Source organism: Apus apus, chromosome 6, assembly GCF_020740795.1.
Source record: "Apus apus isolate bApuApu2 chromosome 6, bApuApu2.pri.cur, whole genome shotgun sequence".
In the NCBI taxonomy this organism is placed as follows: Eukaryota; Metazoa; Chordata; class Aves; order Apodiformes; family Apodidae; genus Apus; species Apus apus.
This window is the reverse complement of record NC_067287.1, coordinates 12,339,947-12,357,948: the sequence shown is the minus strand read 5'-3', so window position 1 is coordinate 12,357,948 and position 18,002 is coordinate 12,339,947. Positions and strand designations below refer to the sequence as shown.

General features: G+C 50.4%; 2 protein-coding genes across 6 annotated transcripts in view; both read right to left on the bottom strand.

Moving 5' to 3' along the window:
- Positions 1 to 2,253, bottom strand: part of CLASP1 (cytoplasmic linker associated protein 1) — a 169,686-nt gene extending 167,433 nt beyond the window's left edge. For 4 of the 5 annotated variants that reach the window (XM_051623081.1, XM_051623084.1, XM_051623082.1 and 1 more), the window contains exon 1: positions 2,157 to 2,252. The gene's annotated coding sequence lies outside the window, so the exon portion shown is untranslated. Of the gene's footprint in view, positions 1 to 2,156 lie in introns of all 5 variants that reach the window. The other variant, XM_051623080.1, reaches the window with a different exon arrangement.
- Positions 2,254 to 13,012: 10,759 nt separating this feature from the next.
- NIFK (nucleolar protein interacting with the FHA domain of MKI67) lies at positions 13,013 to 17,730 on the bottom strand. Its single transcript, XM_051623098.1, has 6 exons — positions 17,601 to 17,730; positions 17,392 to 17,517; positions 16,614 to 16,722; positions 15,709 to 15,920; positions 14,902 to 14,982; positions 13,013 to 13,696 (listed from the first exon to the last, which is right to left on the bottom strand). The coding sequence occupies exons 1-6, from the start codon at positions 17,724 to 17,726 to the stop codon at positions 13,556 to 13,558; spliced, it is 795 nt and encodes a 264-aa protein (XP_051479058.1). The 5' UTR covers positions 17,727 to 17,730; the 3' UTR covers positions 13,013 to 13,555.
- Positions 17,731 to 18,002: the final 272 nt, after the last annotated feature.

The following is an 18,002-nucleotide window of genomic DNA, read 5'->3' as shown; positions in this document are numbered from 1 at the left end:
CAGCTCTCATCCTCTAAAAACCAACAGCCCGAATGTCTGATGGATAGGGAAGGACTGACTAACATATGGTAGAACCAGATGTATAATTTCAGTTTGAGTTTTGCTGGTTTTGTAAACTGGTTTTTTTAACACTTGTAGCTCAGATTTAAGATTCCTACAGAACTTCAGAGATAACTGGAAAACTAGCTCTTGCAGTTGTGGGCGCTCTCTGCAATTGTCCCTCTAGGGAAAGTCACATGAACTAGATAAACACTTTAATCTCACAAGCATGCTGCTGTGTCACTTTTAGCACTGTACAGTATCAACCAAGTGAAACAAGGCCAAAGTGTTAAACTTCATGGCATTTTTCTTCTTGAAACAAACTTCTGAAGCTGCCAGATCAATTCCAAGGATTTCACAGGGACAATGCAGACATCAGCATAAAAAAAAAAAAATCCATCTATGTTGGTACCAAGTTTTTTACAAAAATTAAATGTGTGACTATGAAATAGAGCAAGGATCACTCATGGTGAGACATTTATTACTCTGTCTCCTAACTCCCAGGCTTCAGACCCACTAACTGACAGGATTCAACAGAGAAAACAAGCAAAAGCTGGACTTAGCCAAGCCCAGGACTGCAGCACAAAGGCTTGTTCCACACAGCAATCTACACTGCCACGATAAGGAGGACCCCGAATATGACAGTACTGCAGTTCCATCTTGAAACTGGTGTAGTCCTTTGCTCCTGTGAAAACTTAACACTATTGGAAGTTCTCCAACATATCCAGCTGCAGCCCCAACTCCAGTTGCAAACCTCTTTTAAATCCAGTTCAGAATCCCACACAGAAGCAAACACGTTTCTAATGCCTTTGCAAGATCTAATTTGAGATCTACAGATCTAAATGGTGGATTTACATCATCAAGTATCAAGCAACAATTCTTCAGTTTGTCTTCTACAGCACTCAGGTAGCATCAAGAGGAACATGCAGCAGAGATGCAACTGCTCAAGAGATGCAGAGAAGTGGTCTGCACTGCTGAGTAGCAAAATGGACTTCAATGTCTTTGCCTGAGACTAGAACACGAACTGAGGTGGAGACCACACCTTTGCCCTGCCGACACCAGCTCAGCACAGGCTCCTTTGCGTAACCTTTTTCTCCTTCACTAAATGTTGACTTACAAAGCAAATCTGAAAGGGACAGAGATCTACTGGTCAGAACAACCCTCGCACCTGGGAAGTCCCGGCTCTACTCCACCACACGCTTCCCACACAACCTTGAGCTTGTCACCCTGCCTCAGCAGCCCACCTTTCCCAAGAAGCTGTGCAGAGGGCTGGGGAAGAGGGGAGGCTCTTCCTTTCCTCGTAGGCATCTGAAGACACACACCTTAAGTGTAGTCTGCACTGGCCCATATAAACTCCCTGACAAATAACTACCATCTCTTCGCTCAGACCTAGCATCTCTGAGGCATTTCTGCGGGATTTGCCTAATGATCAAACCACCTCCCTGCGCAGGCACATACTTGCACTCGAAATTCTGATGGCAATAAATGAAGCAAAGCACCACGCGCGCACAAAAAAGGGGCCAAACACAAGGGCTGAACCCAACCCCACTCACAAGACGGTTTTAAAAACGCAGCAGCCTCAAGACGTTACCACAACCCCGCACCGCTGACCGGACGCAGCACAAGCTGCTCTTCGCCTCCCTTCACGAAGCCTTCGCGCCGGGGGAGACCCTCGCCGAGCGGCCTCTGCCCCGCGGCGGCCCGAGCTCCGCCGCCCAACCCCGCAGGGCTGGCCGCGCTCCCGCCGGCGGGCACGGCCCCGAGCCCCCCGCACCGCCGCACCGAGGGCAGCGGCCCCGCGGCTCGCCGGCCCCCCCGGGGCGGGGGTTCCCGCGGCAGCCGTTAGGCCCCGGCAGCCCCCGCGTCCCCCGCGGCCGTTAGGCCCCCGGGCCGCCCCGCCCCTCCAGCCCCCGCACCGCGGGGCGGACCCAGCGCCGCGGGCGGGCGGACCCGGCCCCGCCGGCGCCCACCCCGCCCCACCCCACCCCGCTCCCACCGCGGCGGCACCACACAAAGCCCCCCTGAGCGCGCTCCTCTGCCCCCCCCCCCCCCCCCCTCCCCGGTTGCTCCCGGCGCAGCGGCCCGCCTCGCCCGGCGCGGTGGGTGCCCGGCGTTACCTGCCGGCCAGGGCGAGCCGGAGGCGGCGGCGCGGGGTCGTGCGGGGTCTGGCGGCGCTCAGAGGCGGCGGCGGGCCCCGCACCGCACCATGGCTGCGCCCGCCCCGCGGCCCCGGGAAGAATGGGAGGCAGCGCGCACGCGCCGCCCGCGCCCCGCCCCGCCCCTCCAGAAGGCTCCCGGGCCGGCGGCGCGCACGCGCGGAGGGCCTCGCGCGCGCCCCGCCCCCGCCCCCCGTACCATAGAGCAGCGGGGGGGGGGGGGGCTGGAGGGCACCCGCCTCGCGCCGCTCCCTGCGGGGGGTGCGGGGGGGCCCCGGCGCGGCGGGGTGAGGTCAGCGCGCGCGGGGCGCGTGCGCGGGGGCGGCACCGCCACGCCCCTAAACCCCGCACCCGCTGCGGGCGGGGCCGGTTGTCCTGGCGACGCCGCGCGCGCGGCCGGAGCCCTTGGGGCGGAGAGGGGGGTGCGGGGGGTGTGCGGGTGTGTGCGGGGGATGTGCGGGAGTGTGCGGGGTTGCGGATGTGTGCGGGAGTGTGCGGCTGTGCGGGGAGTGTGCAGGTGTGCGAGGGGTGTGCGGAGGGTGTGGGGGAGAGTGCGGCTGTGCGGGGGGTGTGCGGATATGCGGGGAGCGGGTGTGCGGGCGGGGGCAGGGAGGGGCTGCGCCCCGCGTCCCCACGCGCTCGCCCCGGCAGGCAGCCCCCCCGGGCTCCCGCGCTCCTGGCTGGGGGGCCCGGCTGCGAGAATTCCGATCCCGGGCGCTCGGAGGCCGAATGTCGCGGTGCGGCAGCGGCCGCAGGCAGCACGGCGGCGCCCAGCCCCCTCACGATCCCCCGCTGAAGGAAAGAGCGTTTTGTGCCGCCTTCTTGCATTTAAGAGCGGCTCTTTCTCCCAAACGGCGGGAGCTGCCGCAGCCCTCGGAGCTGGGGTGAAACCTGGAAGCGCCCCGTCCAGGGGCGGGCGCCTTGGCCTTCTCCCCGTGGCTGGTGTCGGCCTCTCTGCGGGGGCTGGGGAACCTTCCCTGCATCGCAAACACCTCCAGCCGCCCGCGCCCTCTGCTCTGCAGGCACGGGTTGACCCCCGTGCAGTGGTGCAACACTGCCCTTCCCAACACGTACGCAGTCAGAGCCATCGAAACAGTTCACGTGGAAGAACCATGTGTAGAATGAATGGGTTTCACCCATAGCTTCTCAAAATCAGGTCCCTTTGTGGCTCACAGGTTTGGCACAGGAATGGCTTTTCAGCGAAGCCCCCTCCAGATAACACCGAATTTGCCGACTTGTTCCTTCCCACCGTCAGGTCCCAGAGCAACATGCAGTGTAGGTAGGGTACGGTAGGGACACAGCAGCTCTGCTTCAGCTACTGTGGCTTTCCAGTCCCCACACTGCCAGGATCCATGTGCTCTCAGGAGAGGGGCAGCTCTCCCTCCCTCCTTGGGCAGCTCTGCCACCAGGATTCCAGTCGCTGCCCTCCTCTCCCTTTGCAGTCTCCTAACAGGAGCTGATGGTGGGGCAGGATCATCAGTACAGCAACAAAGAACCAACCATTCCACTTCAGCTGAGTATGTTACAACTATAGGCAAAGTTTTCTCAGAGTCTAGATACTAGTTCCCTCTCTGCTACCTAAAACACCCCCACATTCCATTTTGAGCAAGAAAATCAGATTAAAAAAATTGAACAAATAGTTCCAAGCTGAATTTTGATAAGAAATATTTCACTTAGTTTTTGTAAGAAATTAATAATCGTGTATCACACCTATGCTGTGAATTCATCATCTTCAGTGTTACAATAAAGAGGCATTTACCTTGGAAATCCCTCAAGACTGCCTTTGGATATAGTTGGGGGTTTGTCCTTCTTCACAGGTTCTGGTAGTGATGGTAGGGTCACTGTTCAGGAGTCTAAAGCTTCATAAAGAAATAGTAAGAGATGCAGCTGGCTTGGTTTTTTAATGTTTTCTTTCCCCTCTCCTAGATAAAACTTGCAGAGAAAACAAAATTTTGATTTTCTCTTTTGCTGCAAGACTGCACAGAACATAGAAGCTTCCTCGCTGTGAAACAGATAGATTGTTCTCACTTTCTTTGTGTTTTCTCCCCATTTTTCTTATAAAACAGGTAGAGTCTCTGCACAGAAATAAATTTATCTGTCATTTAATCAGCTCTAGTGTTTGGGTTTTTTCTGTTACTACATTACCATTTCCTTGGCTCCCCGCAGAGACTTTTATAACAGCTTCTGCCTGTATTTTTACAGTAGTGCTGCTGCTTGTGGAACAACTGGTTCCAGCAGCAGCACAAAGATGCCTGGCTTCCTACCAACCTGTGCTGTTTGTCCCCCCGCTCCCCCAGCAGCCCTGCCTTTCTGCATGTGGCCGGTGACACTCCCCTCTGAGGGGACACTGGCAGCACCAGTGGGCTAGTCCAGGGCTGTGAACACCTGCAGATCAACCAGCAGGCTGCTGCCAAAGGAGTCACACCACCCCGAGCTCTCTCCTGCCTGAGGCTGGCAAAGATTATTATTTCTCTCCTCCAGTTCTCATGAAACTTGAAATTCTTTCCTCCTCCCGAAAGGTTGAGATGTAAAAAAGGAGGGGGTTAGCCTGACAGATGCAGACAGACTGATCGAGGTCTCTTCCAACCCCTACCATTCTGTGATCATGTAAGCTTCCCATTCATGAGGAATGGAAGTCTAAAATACATTGGTAACCTACAGGTTTTCTTTAAACTTTTTAAAAGCAGGCAGTGGAGGCACTGTTCTGATTCTTGCCCCTTGGGTTCCTTAAAATTAATCACTACTGCATATGGGATTGCACTGTAACACACACCATAATGCATATTTGATCCTGCATTCTCTAATTGGACACATCCTTTTGTGGATGTGTGTGGTTTTAGCTTTATTTTAGAGTTTCACAGCATCCTAGCATTCTTCAACTCTGCTCAGAGGAGGCTCCTCTTGATTACATGGCACAGTCCATCAGCTTGCACAGGGACATCAATCCACATTCGTTTTGTCAGCGTCTGTGACAGACCTGCACGCCCATTACCTGCAACAGTTCACAATGGAAACCCATCATGACAGCAGGTCAGGATTTTCCAAGGACAAATACAAGTTTCTGGATGGAATCAAACCTGCGCAGATGCCTCAGCTTATCCAAAGTTACTGTTAGGTAACAACCACTCTATTTCTAACCAGTCCTTGGGGATTCATCCCCAGGAAACTGGCAGCGCTGCTACCATCACAGGTGAGTGCTTCAAAAGGACTGCAGTACCAGTGGTTTTTGGCATTACCCTTACAAATAATGTACCTAAATAAAGGTACTTCTCACTGTGCTCTCATTTCTGAAAGATCTGCATTTATTTTGCACTCCAGCACAGGCAGGACTGCGGCAGCAGTAGGGTAGGAACATCCATCTCCTGAGAGGATACTGTTCCCAGTGAAGAAGCAGGTATCTCTCTCATCAGTCCACCTGCAAAATGCACTGTTCCCTGCTTGCTGAGAAAGGTCTGGTTCATCACAAGAAGGAGGTGTGTGCCTATACTTGTGCAAAACACAGCACGGTCCATTCGCAAGATGAAACAGGAGGTCAGCTTATGGTCACCTGCAGTGAGGGCACAGAAAGCTGGAAGGAAGGGCAAAGTAAAGGCAGCAACCTTTTTTAAAGTAACAGAACATGTGGATATTCTAGCTTTTATTTACCAGCACTGCCCAGCACTGCCCTTTGAAAGAAAAACACACCAATAAAACTGAACTAGTGGGAAGCAGAGGGATGGACTGGGAGGGAGAGAGGCTCTGTTTCAGCAGAAACACTCACTACAGCTGAGTGACCTGCTCTTCCCCTTTTCTCCTGGGCCCTTTTGCACAAGGTCTGCTCAGGAATCTGATGGCCGAGCACCTCAAGGTGAAATGTATTCATTTGTGAAGGACAGTATGGGGCTGTAGTTGCCCATGACGGCCAAGGTAGCAGCATCAAAGCCTGGCTGTCCCTAGGTTGCTTCCCTAGAGTCCAGCACGCTGGCACCCAAACTTAGAAAGCCACATTTCCTCTATGTGCTGTCCCAGCCTGACTACTGGCATGGCAAAGGGAAAGAACAATTTCACCTGACTCAGTGTAGCACAGCATCTCTCCTTTTGGCATCTCCTGGCGGTTACATCTCCTGCACACATCACCTGAGCAGACTTGTGCAGTGCTAAGGAGGAGGCTGGATTGTTGCTGGCACAAAGATAAATACCATGGGCCAACACAAAGTGAAGTCCAAGTTCCCAGATTCTGAGTGCTGCTGATCCCACTCTGGCATGGGATCCCTGTGCAACTCACCTCCTCTACCCCTCACTTGCCTCTGAAACAGGGAACAAACTCCTTGTCCACACTTTCAAACACTTGAATCAGGGACAGCACTAGCTACGCCAGATCAACATTAAATTTAATAATTCCTCGTTCTTTCCTTTGCACATGACAGTTGTCACAGCCCCAGATTCAGGCACTTTCAGCTCAGACAATATGCTCCTGCACTGCTATCTTTAATTGGCACTTTCCTGCCAAGCCTCAGCATTTTGCATCGGGCTTTTTTCCACGTGAGAGCTGCCACAAACAAAGCAGCCTGCTGACCCACTTAACTCCCACGTGAAGGCACATGAAGCACGGCTTCGGTCACCCAACAGAGAGGAAAATGTGAGAGCAGAAGGTTTTGATTACAGGGAAGTGAGCAAGTGGCTTCAAGGCTCATCATGTCCACATGGGCACGTCTGCATGTGTTCACTCCTTGCAGAAATTTGGCCACCCAGAGAGAAACATCACATACAAAGCAGGTAGTCCTCGTGCAGCATCAATTGGATTTGATTCCAGATTTCCTGTTGGCATGAAAGTCCTGTGAGCCATGTGACATCCCCATGGGCCTCTTGCTCTGACCTGGAGTGACTGCCTCCAGGGTGGCAGGGAACAGTTCATTCTCCCTGGACAAAATATCAAGAAAGGTACCAATTAGTGTTAATTGTGTTTTGTGACTGGAGTCTGAGCAGAGACCCCCCAAAACCAAACACAGGCCACTGGCAGCAGCTCTCCACTGTTGCTGACCCAAGCTAGATTGAATACAGTAGTCTAGAAGAAGATCTCTAAACCAGGCATAGGCATTAGGTTTTGTATTTGCATCAGAGATGATATTTTTCCTGGCTGCCCCCAGGCCTCTTGGAAAAGAAATTTACAGGTCAAACTAACAGGAGTCCTATTTTTGTCTTGCACTTAAATTTACATTAAATAACATTTCGGTTCCATGTCCTCTTCCCTCATAATTCCCTATTTACACTATTTCAAATGGATTTATCTCTTCCTGTGCTCATTCTCTGCTGTTATTTTATAGAGTTATCTGTGTTATTCAATCTTTTTTCCACCACCCAAACACTTAAAATTATGCTCACATCTCTTTTTTCTTTATGCTTGCACATCACACATGCACATACCTTAGCAGCATGGATTCTTTTAATCTTTGAAAAACATTTCCTTTTTATCCTCACCCAAATATTTAGTCAACTGGAAAGTGACACATCAAGGTTAGGAATGCAGTCTGCTCCTGACAAGGAAAAAACGCTGAGCTTTGCAAGAGAGGCTAAGTGGATTAAGATCCTTTTTAAAGATTAGGTCACCCTTCACCCCAAATGCAGATTTCTACTGAAATTAATGGAAGCTCGTACAAAATGCAGTGGTGGGGCTGACATTGAACACAGCAAACATATCCTGGCAGCCCACTCAAAACTGATTGCCCAAATCACCGACTCCAAATGGTTCTTAACAACCCCACTGATTGAGTCTATACTGTGTATTAACACGGCAGGATTTCATCTTGTAAAATTATGAGCTGATGGGGAAAAAAAGCTGAGCTAGTAGTTCTCAGGATAAAAACTTAGGCTGTGATTCATCTGATGTGGTTCCACTGACATTACACCAAAGGACAGGTTTGCCTTAGGAGAATCCATGGTGCCTCTGACACTGGAGCTTTGCTCTCACATAGCTCCTGCCAGCCTGGTCACAAAGCTCCAGCAGCTCCAAACCTGGATGGTTTGGTTTACAGGATACAATTCAACAGAATGCACTTCAAGGATTATTCAGCTCATAAACCACAAACATCATGCCTTTGTGTGGAATAGCTGAGGAAAAAGCCTTATAGATTTGTCTTACATCTCCTCTGCCCATCGCTTCTGGGCAGATGAGCCGAGCCCTTTTAACAGGCAGAACAGCAAATGCAACCCAGCAGGCTGCCATACCAGGTCCCTTCCAGACCTCTCATCAACAGAAATAAAAACCCTGCAGACAACAAAGCAGCTGTGCTGCTGCTGCACACCTGGCCAAGACCCCAGCCTGCTCCCCACTGCACCCCAGCCTTCTGCAGGGTGAACTGCGGAGAAGCAGTAACTCTGAGTGCCCTCAGCAAGGGGAGGTGCTGCCTTCACACTCAACGTGGTGAAACACTTTCAGCCTTGCAAAAGCACTTGGGTAAAGTAACCCTATTTCCCTGCTCTTTTTAAAGAAACCAACACACAAGCTGGGGGTTTGTGCAAGCAGTTGTGGGGAACTGGCAGCAATGCCACGCTGTGGAGCAAGCAGCCCTGGTCCCACGTCTGTACCTGCTCACCAAGCCCTCCACTCAGTCAGCACTGGAAAATGCATTGAAAAAAACCCAGGACTTTCCAGAATCGCTATCCTAAAAACCAGTTGTATTTGGTTTTCTCCTCCCGGTTGTCTCAAACAAGTTTCAAATCCAGGTCAGGCCCTAGACTCCACATGATGGGTCAAGTGCAGGGTTGAATGTGCGGCCACGGAAGCCATGACGATGCCCACGGCTCACTGCAGACACCCATCTTGCTGTCTCAATGTCCTGCATTGGTCCCCACAATCCTCCCTGCTCTCTTCAACACCACATTTGAGGAAAATTATAAACCAGCATTTTTTTCCCTAACTGAAGTCAAGACTTGTGTAGGAGCTTCTCTGTAGCTTACCCTTTCCCAGCACGGGAGATTCACATAGTTACTGACTACAGACACTCAGGTGTGTAACTAATCCAAGCCTCCCGGGGCAGCCAGCATCTGTGTCCCTGCCATATGCTTAATTAATGCTGGGTGGGAGAACTGATAAGAGGCCTTGCTGCAGCCTGCATGGGAGAAAATGTTTCACTTAGCAATTCTCACTCTTGCAGTTAACCATTTCCTCAGCTTGCTCTGACAGCTGCTGGCCTTGGGCAGGAAGGGATGTACCTGGATTAGCAGTGCCAGGCAGCAGCCTGACACACAGAACAGTCCTCCCCACCATCTCCCATGTATCCTTGGCCAAGGAGGTGCAGATTATTGCTGCCTGGAGCTGGACATTTCAAGGTTTTATAAGTTAGGTTGTGAACTGTGGAAAACAGGATGTGTTTGAACAACACCTTGGACAATAGTCTGGTCCACGAGGAGGACTCGTGGGTCCTGAATAACACTTAATAGTGATCACATCTACCACACTCCTGTTGCTGCTTGCTGGCTTTCACCTGCACCACACTGCCTAGGACAGGGATCTGCAAAGCACCTCACACCACACAGCCCCACTCTGGCCTGTTGTGCTGCACTGGCAAAGTGAGAACCAAACACTTCAGCACTCTGAAGGGAAAGCTGGGAGAAGAATTTGCTAGAGCTACCCTCTGCCTTGCTGGTGCTGTACTTGGAGAGAATGTCACCCCTCAGAGCCACGCATAAACCCTCTCCTGCACCATGAGCTGTTTGCAGACAGGTTTTAGTCTTGTTCCCTGGGGCTGCAGCCATTCTAAAAGCCAGGTATGTAAGCAAACAGGCTTGTTATTGGTAAGAGCAAGTGTCACTTGCCCAGCCTGCTCTTCTCCTCCACTCAGAGCTCATGAGTAAGCACTAACACTTGGACCAGGGTTTGCAGCACACTCCTGACACACTGCACAGCCTGGGCATCCCACAGCACATCCAACAGGTGAAACAAAGAAAAACTCAAACCATCTTTAATTTCAAGCAGTCTAACACTGCCGAATTCATCAAGGCCTTTGTCTGTAGAGGTGAGCACTGGCTTCATAATTCCTTTCTCCCCTCTCTTTTGGCAGCTGATTCTGCCTTTCTCTTCCCCACCTCCTTCCCCATTCCATCTCTTCTTTTACTTCCAGTGCCTCATGTGCTGGGGCATGCTGTGCACTCCTAAGCTCAGCTCCCCTTACTGCAAAACAGAGAAATCAGAATAAACAAGTGTAAATTAGCAGGCTTTGCTAGCTCTTCAGTGTTTCTGACAGCTTGAAAATGGTATTACATATGTAGGTGTTCAGTAAGCCAGCTCCACAAAGACATCCATTACAGAAAGGCAGAGAGCTTGCAAGTTATGCCTTGAAACCAAAGTGCGACACTCCTAGCACCCCAGGAAAAAAACCTCCCAGCCTGCCCTAAAATCAGTGGCCAGGAGGTTTATGTTTGTCCAAGATGAATGAAGGACTGGAGAGCTGAGAAATAAAAATCTGTGCAAGGGCTGAGGCATAACTCATGACACAGCACGTCTCTCCATTTGCTATGGAAACTATGTTTGGCAAGTATCAGGTGTCTGAATTTCTGCTTATGTACATCTCCTGGGACAGCAGGATATTAATAACACAGGCAGCCTAAAAACAGACACTATCACCAAGAAAAGCTACCCTTCTGCTGAGAGTTCCTTGCAGCAGCCTGGGTATTGTTGTGCTCGACTCAAACAGCACAGAATTTTGTTTCCTTGCTTTTCAGATTTGCCATCTAAGCTGATCTCAATTGAAGGAAGACAAATAAACAAAAGGAAGGGAAAGGAAAATAACCGCAGGAAGCAAACTTCATTGTAAGCACAGCTTTCTTGAACGTCTTCCCATCAAAGCTGGCACTGACATGTGAACATGGAGAGTGAGCAGCAACCAGGGTACAAGTCTAAAGGCACAAACCTCTTCAAGGGAACCGCAGAAGTGTGAAGTCCCTGGAAGCTCAAGCAGTTCACAGGGATAGCCCCGGCATGGCAAGCAGCATGGAAGAGTCAAACATAGAAGAAAGCATCAAGCAGACACAGGCTTCCAGGCAGGGGCAGTGCACCAGGCACTGACAGGAGCCCAGTAACAGAAAAACAACACCTGGTTAAAAATGCAGGCCAAGGGGCTGGAATGGGAAACACAGGAATAAACCTGCACAGGCTTCAGTTAACAGGATAGGCTCCTCCAGATAAAGCTGCTCTTTAGAAAACTTAGTTTGTCTCAACAGCTTTGGTCAGAGTGTTTTTGGCAGCACCGAAGAAATGGGCATATTTGATTAAGATCTATTCTAAGTTTCTCTCATATTCTCAAATCGTGATAGAGATGTGTGAGTCACACCAGTGCAGCCAGGCACTCCAAACTGCCTGGACTAGACAGGCTCCTTTACAAATCCGGGAGAAATCTTACTTACAAATCCCTGGAAACCCCGTGCTGTCTTTGTGAGAGGGCAGCGTCGGTCCACACAAGAAGAGTGTGCTGCCCCCCGCTGTCAGATCCAGAGATCCAGCTCCAGACAGGAGAAACTGCAGCCACATTTCTAGGACCCAACAGCCATCTCTCTTTGCACAAAACAAAGTTAGGAATATGGATATTAAAATAAAATTGTCCATTCTTGGAAGACGCATTTTGCTTCTCTTCTGCCGCTCTCTGCTGTATGAAGTCAAGATAGAAAAGGTTTTTCAGAGCCCCATGCCAGTTACTAACAGATAAGCAATTTCTGCCGACCACTCTGACCGTGTCTATCTCAACCTGAACTAAGGGTGTATTTTCCAGGGGGTTGAGGTGTAAACACTGCCTGCTTCACATCAAACAATGCACAAAGAAGAAAGCCTGCAGATGTACACAGCAGGACTGCAACTGAAAGGCAAGGACTGTTGGTGACCATCAGGCTGGTCAACAGATTTCCCTACCATGCTGGAGATGACAAGTGTTTGATATACAGACACACTCACCCAACTGTCGTTCAGAGCCACAGAGAATGATCCAAGTCACTGAGTGAATGTCACTATGATCACATGGTTATTAAAGTGATTAGGCCAGACAGAAGAGAATTAGCCAGGCCAATGGTTCAGATTTCTTCTCCTCTGCCAAGTCTTAAAATAACCAAGGAGTTAGTGCCAGTCACCTACCTGAGCAGCTGTTTTTTATCACCTGGGCTTTCCCTGAAATCTTCTGCCAAGTCTGACCTACAGCCAACACTGCAGCAGCAGAGAGTTTCATCTTAAGACAATAAATGATCAAGACTAAGTACGTGCTACAAAACCCAAACTGGAATTTCTACAGGTCTGATTTGTAATAAAATCCAGATTCTAGTTGTACAGTCAAATTGCATTTTCAAACAGGACCGGGTAACTGCAGTCAGCTATGACAGGTTATGCTGGAACATGAATAGATCTTGATGTAAAACAAAAAGTTACACTCAATTCTCTGAACCTGTTCTACTGGTGACAAAATGCTGCCTTCCCATCCCTGGTTCACCCACTCCAGAGGTTTATTACACTATTGTAAAGTTCTTATCACACCCTGAAGCAGAGGATATAGTTGTTTCACACAAGCAGTGAAAACTAAAACACAGGGACAAGGTGCTGCAGGGCCCAAAGGACAACAGAACTCCTAATACAACCCAAACTGTTCTGATTACTGGTGCATCTTCTCCAAAAGCATTGCTCACTCTGAGAACAGCTGTACCTAAGGGAGCTGCTTCCATTTGCTCCTTTCCACAGTTCACCAAGAAGTCCATCTAAAGGCAGCCACACTTTGCAGATGAAAAGACACTGGCTTGCTCAGGCAGAATGGTAATCTGCCTCTGTCCTGGACAGTACATCTTGACTGATCACAAACTGGAGATGAAATTCAAGGTATGGGTTTATTTGTGTAAATGTGTCAGAACTCGTATGCAATACAGACGTTCAGTTAAACAGAAGGACCACTAACAAGAGTCTGCTCAGTTGAAAAAATGTTTGGGTTTTTTTATAGCCCACCATTAATTATAAAGGTAAGATACTGCCCACATCAGCAAGTTCTGAACTGTCAACCTCACATCTTCTTTCCGAACAGTGAGCGCCAGAGACAAGACACAGAATTAATTGAAGGTTCTGGCACAACTATAGGTGTGTCACAGCACAGGCACTTGTGAGGACAAAGTCAAGAATATCTTCAAAGGTAAAGAAAACTGTAGGTCCCCACATGGCTAAACAGGAGGGGCAGGATTTGTGAACAGATTCCTTGGCTAGATAAGACTGAAACAGTCTAGCCAAGATGAACAGAGCCAGGGCAGCAGAACCACTAGAAGCTCCACTTCACCAGGTTTTGAGTTCAGAAAAAACATGGCTAATAGCCACCATGATTTTAAGTCTATTTCTGTTTCTTCCAGGGTTGTCTTTTTCTTGGCTACTTCTTTGGTCTCTCCACAGCTTTCTTAACACTTGCAGGGGGCAGTCTGAGAGTTATTTCTTTGTCCTCTGCATCATCATCCAACTGGGCAGCTTTCCGGCGTTCGAGCACTGTTGGAGTACAGACTGGAGTAGGATCCTGAAGAGATCAGAAAAACATGATTCATTGCAAAGCACCTGCCAGAGAAAGTGGCCACTGCCCCTCTGGTACCAGAAGGCAGCTCAGTCCAGCTCTCCTTCAGAACTTCCATGTTAGGGAAAATGGTTTTCTGTTTATAACTAGCTATTTTTGTAGACAGTATTTTGTGAGACAAAAGTCTCATCTTCAAAGAAGAGTATGTGAAAGGCAAATGTAAACTAATTCACAGTTTCTAACATGTCATCCTGCACATTTGCTTTCTAAACTTTCTGTTTCCTGACTCAAAGCACGGAGAAAGCCAAGAGGAAAAGAATCAGGAAAAAAACCCCACAAACTTGAGACTGGCATACAGAAATGCCACATTCCAGCCCACAACTGAGCTGAAGCATCCCAGCTTTATTATCACAGTAAGTTCTCAGAACCCAGTTGACTGAACATATGAGCTATCCTGTCTTCCTCACAACCAGCCCTGTCCTAATTATCACAAGTAAATCCAATAACACTAAAAAACAAATAAACAAAACAAAACCAAACTCACAACAGTGATGAAATAAACCAGAAATGTTAATGCCTGACAGAGTTTTCAGACTGTGTCCAAACCTCAGTCCTGATGACCTGAGCTTTCTTTTGATCCTACTGCTACTTTTAACTTGCATTAGTTTGCAAAATACTGGACCACCACCCCAGGAGAGCCCAAGGGAGGAGGGACAGCACAGCACGTAAATGGAGACAGACAGTACTAGACTGTAACAGTCCAACATCCTTTTTGTCAAAACAGGCTGGTATTACAACGTAGCACAGACCAACAGAAGGGTGCCAGCAAGGAGACCATTTTGTGTTGGTCTGAAGCACAGATGTAGGTGGTGTAGAGGTGACTGTCCCCAGCACCCTGACTTTCTCCTGCTCCAGTGCTGAGCAGCAGAGCTGGCACCACCGGACGCACCTCGGGACACACGCTGCTGGTTCCACCACACTGAGCGGAAGCTTTTGCTGCCAATTGAGAGGAGCCAATCACCCTCCCTCAGGCAAGAGTGCTAATGCATCTCAAAGGAGCTACTTTTGGCACAAAAATCTCTCAAGCAAATACTATCCAGGTTTCCAGGTGTTGAAATGAATACGAAGAAACCAACTGCAGACCTGAACCACGGGCCCAGTGTGAGTGATGGGCTATGGTGCTGGGCACCACCAGGACTGTTCCATCTTACCTGGCTGCTCAAAGAAATGTCCGGTTTTGACTTCTTGGATGTTGCAATTTTTTTTCTCTTTATGGCAAGCTCCTGTGCAGCCTAGGAAGCAAGACAGACCAGGTGGGTCACTACAAACTTCCTTGTGTGAAGATGTAAACGGTCCCATAACAGTCCTATATAGCTCTATTTGCTTCTTAAAAACAAGGTCTTGGCTACAGCCATTAAGTTTGAATTCATAAATCACAGATCACAGAGGTGATCTGGCTTGAACAAAAACACTCAAAGCAACGTGATAAAAGCTGCTTCTGTGCATTTAAAAAAAATATATCACATTAAACAGCATTGCTTAAATTCAGGGACCTCACCCAAGCACTCTGCAAACCAGCAGCATGCTTGGTCTGCTTAGGCAAGGTCTAGAGATGGAAGTTCCAGTCTTGGAGATTTCTGCCTTCCAACAATTTTCTGCCTTCCAGCCCCCCTGCCACAGCTTCCCACAGGGCTGGGCGAAGCCCCCATCACTACCCTGTGATCTACAGGCAAATGTAGAAACCACAGGATATCCCGGGGTTTATGCTAAATGAAGGAAAGGAATGTCTTCCCTTTGCTGCTCCTTATTCCCTTCTCTCAAGGAAAACCCACACGTTCACACAGCACAACCCAGCAACCACACCACACACATTTCCAGGAGCTTCCACAGAGTCCTCACCACAGGCGACTCTCCCTGGTGCTGCCAGTTCCTCACAAAACGTATCATCTTCTTGCATTTAGCACAACCTCACAAACAGGTTTTGTGTCAAACGCTCACTGAAATGATGTCCAACTTACAAATCCTGGGAAGTCATAATCCAGCCCCTTTTCAGCCAGCCTCTTGCGGAGCAGCTTCTCCTTCCGCAGCAGCCGCTTGGTCATCTTTGCCTTCTGCAGCAGGGAGCGCACCCGGTTGTACCGCCTGACCGCCGGCTGGGAGGGCTTCAGGAATATCTTGTTACTGCTTTTGAAGAGATTTTCATGGACCCTTTCAGGAGGTAGGAACTGACCTGGATCACAAACACAGGACATCAAGTTATAGCAGAGCTGCCCCTCTCACCAAACACACTCACAGGACGCTGCTCAGTTCTGACTGCAACGTTACCCGCTGCTACGACAGAGACCTGGTGCAGCACCCAGGGACAGGGGAGAGGGAAAGGCACTGAGAGAACTGATCATGGATGGATGGAAGGAAAGAACACTTCTGCAGTTTCACCCAGAAAACAGTCAGGAAAACTTGGGTTTTCAAAAGCTGATGCATACGTAGCTCACGATCTTTCACAGAGCTAGTGTGGCTGTCACCTCGTTTGAGAAACTTGCTCGTTTCATTCATCTGTTAATCAGAAAAGCCCTCTGTGTCTGACTGCACAGCAGCTGCAACAGTTGCAAACAAGAAAGAATTTCCACATTAAAAGAACTGTTTCCACAGCAAACCCCACAGCTCCCTGCCATTTCAAGTCACACAATTAAACAAGCATTATCAGCCTAGAGAGAAAAAAAAAACAGTGGAGAAAAAAGGGTGTTAGAGACATTCTTGACACATGAGGAAAAGCAAGCAAAGCTCAGGGCCACAGAAAATCCTTTTGGTACAAAACTTCCCTTAAAAAAACTGCCAAGATTCTCCAAGGAGTCCAAAAAAGTAACAGAAGTAACTATGAATTTCTTTTGCAAGTTAGAGGCCTTACTCTTCAGCTTATACTTACACTTCAGCAGCCTTTCAGAAAACAGGTAGTTGTTCATTGTGTCTGCAACGATCTTGGCCACATCATCAGACTCAAACTCTATGAACCCATAGCCCTTGCTAGCTCCAGTCTGCAAGCAACGACAGGAAAACATCTGAAATGACACTTCTGTACCTGCAGAGCTAAATCCAAACCGTTTTATGCTGCCAGAGTCATAGCCCATTCTCAGCTAAACACAAGTAATTTAATAAAGTTCAGTAAAAACATGAAAAACACCAGATTTATTCCTAAACATGCAATTATTCATAAATACATATTTTCTGCTGCTCAGTGTACACAGCAATACTGTAACACGACAATAAATGCAGAAATGAGAAGTGACATTTATTGAGTGTACAGCAACAAGAAACCTAAACCAAGAGTATTTCCCATGACATTTCTTGTTCTATCTTGAATCCCTGTATTCTGGCATCACTTCTCACGCAAGTGTACTTACTTACAGAAAAAAAAGAGACTACAAACGTCGCTGAAACTGCTCCTCTGCAGTCACAGAATCACAGAACGCTTTGGGATAGGGGGCACTTTTAAAGGTCACCAGCGCCGCCCCAGGCCAGCGGCCTCGCCTCACGGGCTGTCAGGCTGATCCTCCCTCGGGAAGGGTTATTTCTGGGACGCCCCGCGCGGAGCCCCCGCTGCCCGCCCACGGAACCGCAGCGCCGCGCTGGGCAGCGCCCCGTGCCGCGGCAGCAGGAAGGCCCGGGATCCCCGCTCCCCGGCCGGGGACCCGGCCCTGCCTCACCTTCTTGCTCCTGGAGAGCCGCAGCCGCGTCACCGTCCCGAACTGCTCGAAGTACTGGCGGATCTGCGGCTCGCAGAGGCCCCGCGGCAGGTGCCCCACGTACAGCACGCCCGGCCTCAGCGCCTCCTGCCAGGACACGCGGCACACGGTCAGCTCAGGCCCGGCCCGGCCCCGCCCCCGGGCCCCGCCCGGCCCCGGGCCCCGCTCACCTTGCCCGCCCGGTCGCTGCGGACCCGCTGCACCTTCTGCTGGAGCTCCCGCTGCAGCCGCGGCTCCAGGGCCAGGAACGACGCGGCCGCCGGGGCCGGCGCGGCCGCCTCCGCCGCCGCCGCCATCGGGCCGGAAGTGCGTCACGCCCCGCGCCTGCGCCGGCGCACGCGCGGGGCGGCGGGCGCGGTCTCCTAGCAACGGGGCACGGCGCTGCCCCCTCCCCCCCGCGTCCCCCGCACCCGGCGGCGCGGGCCCAGCCCCGCAACACCGCGGCACGGCCCCGCAACACCGCGGCACGGCCGCTGCCGGGAGCAGCTCCCCATGGGCACCTGGCCCCGCCGCCACGGCCCGGGGGCTTCGGGCGCTCAGGCAGTGCGCGGGGCAGCCCCCGCGCCGGCGGC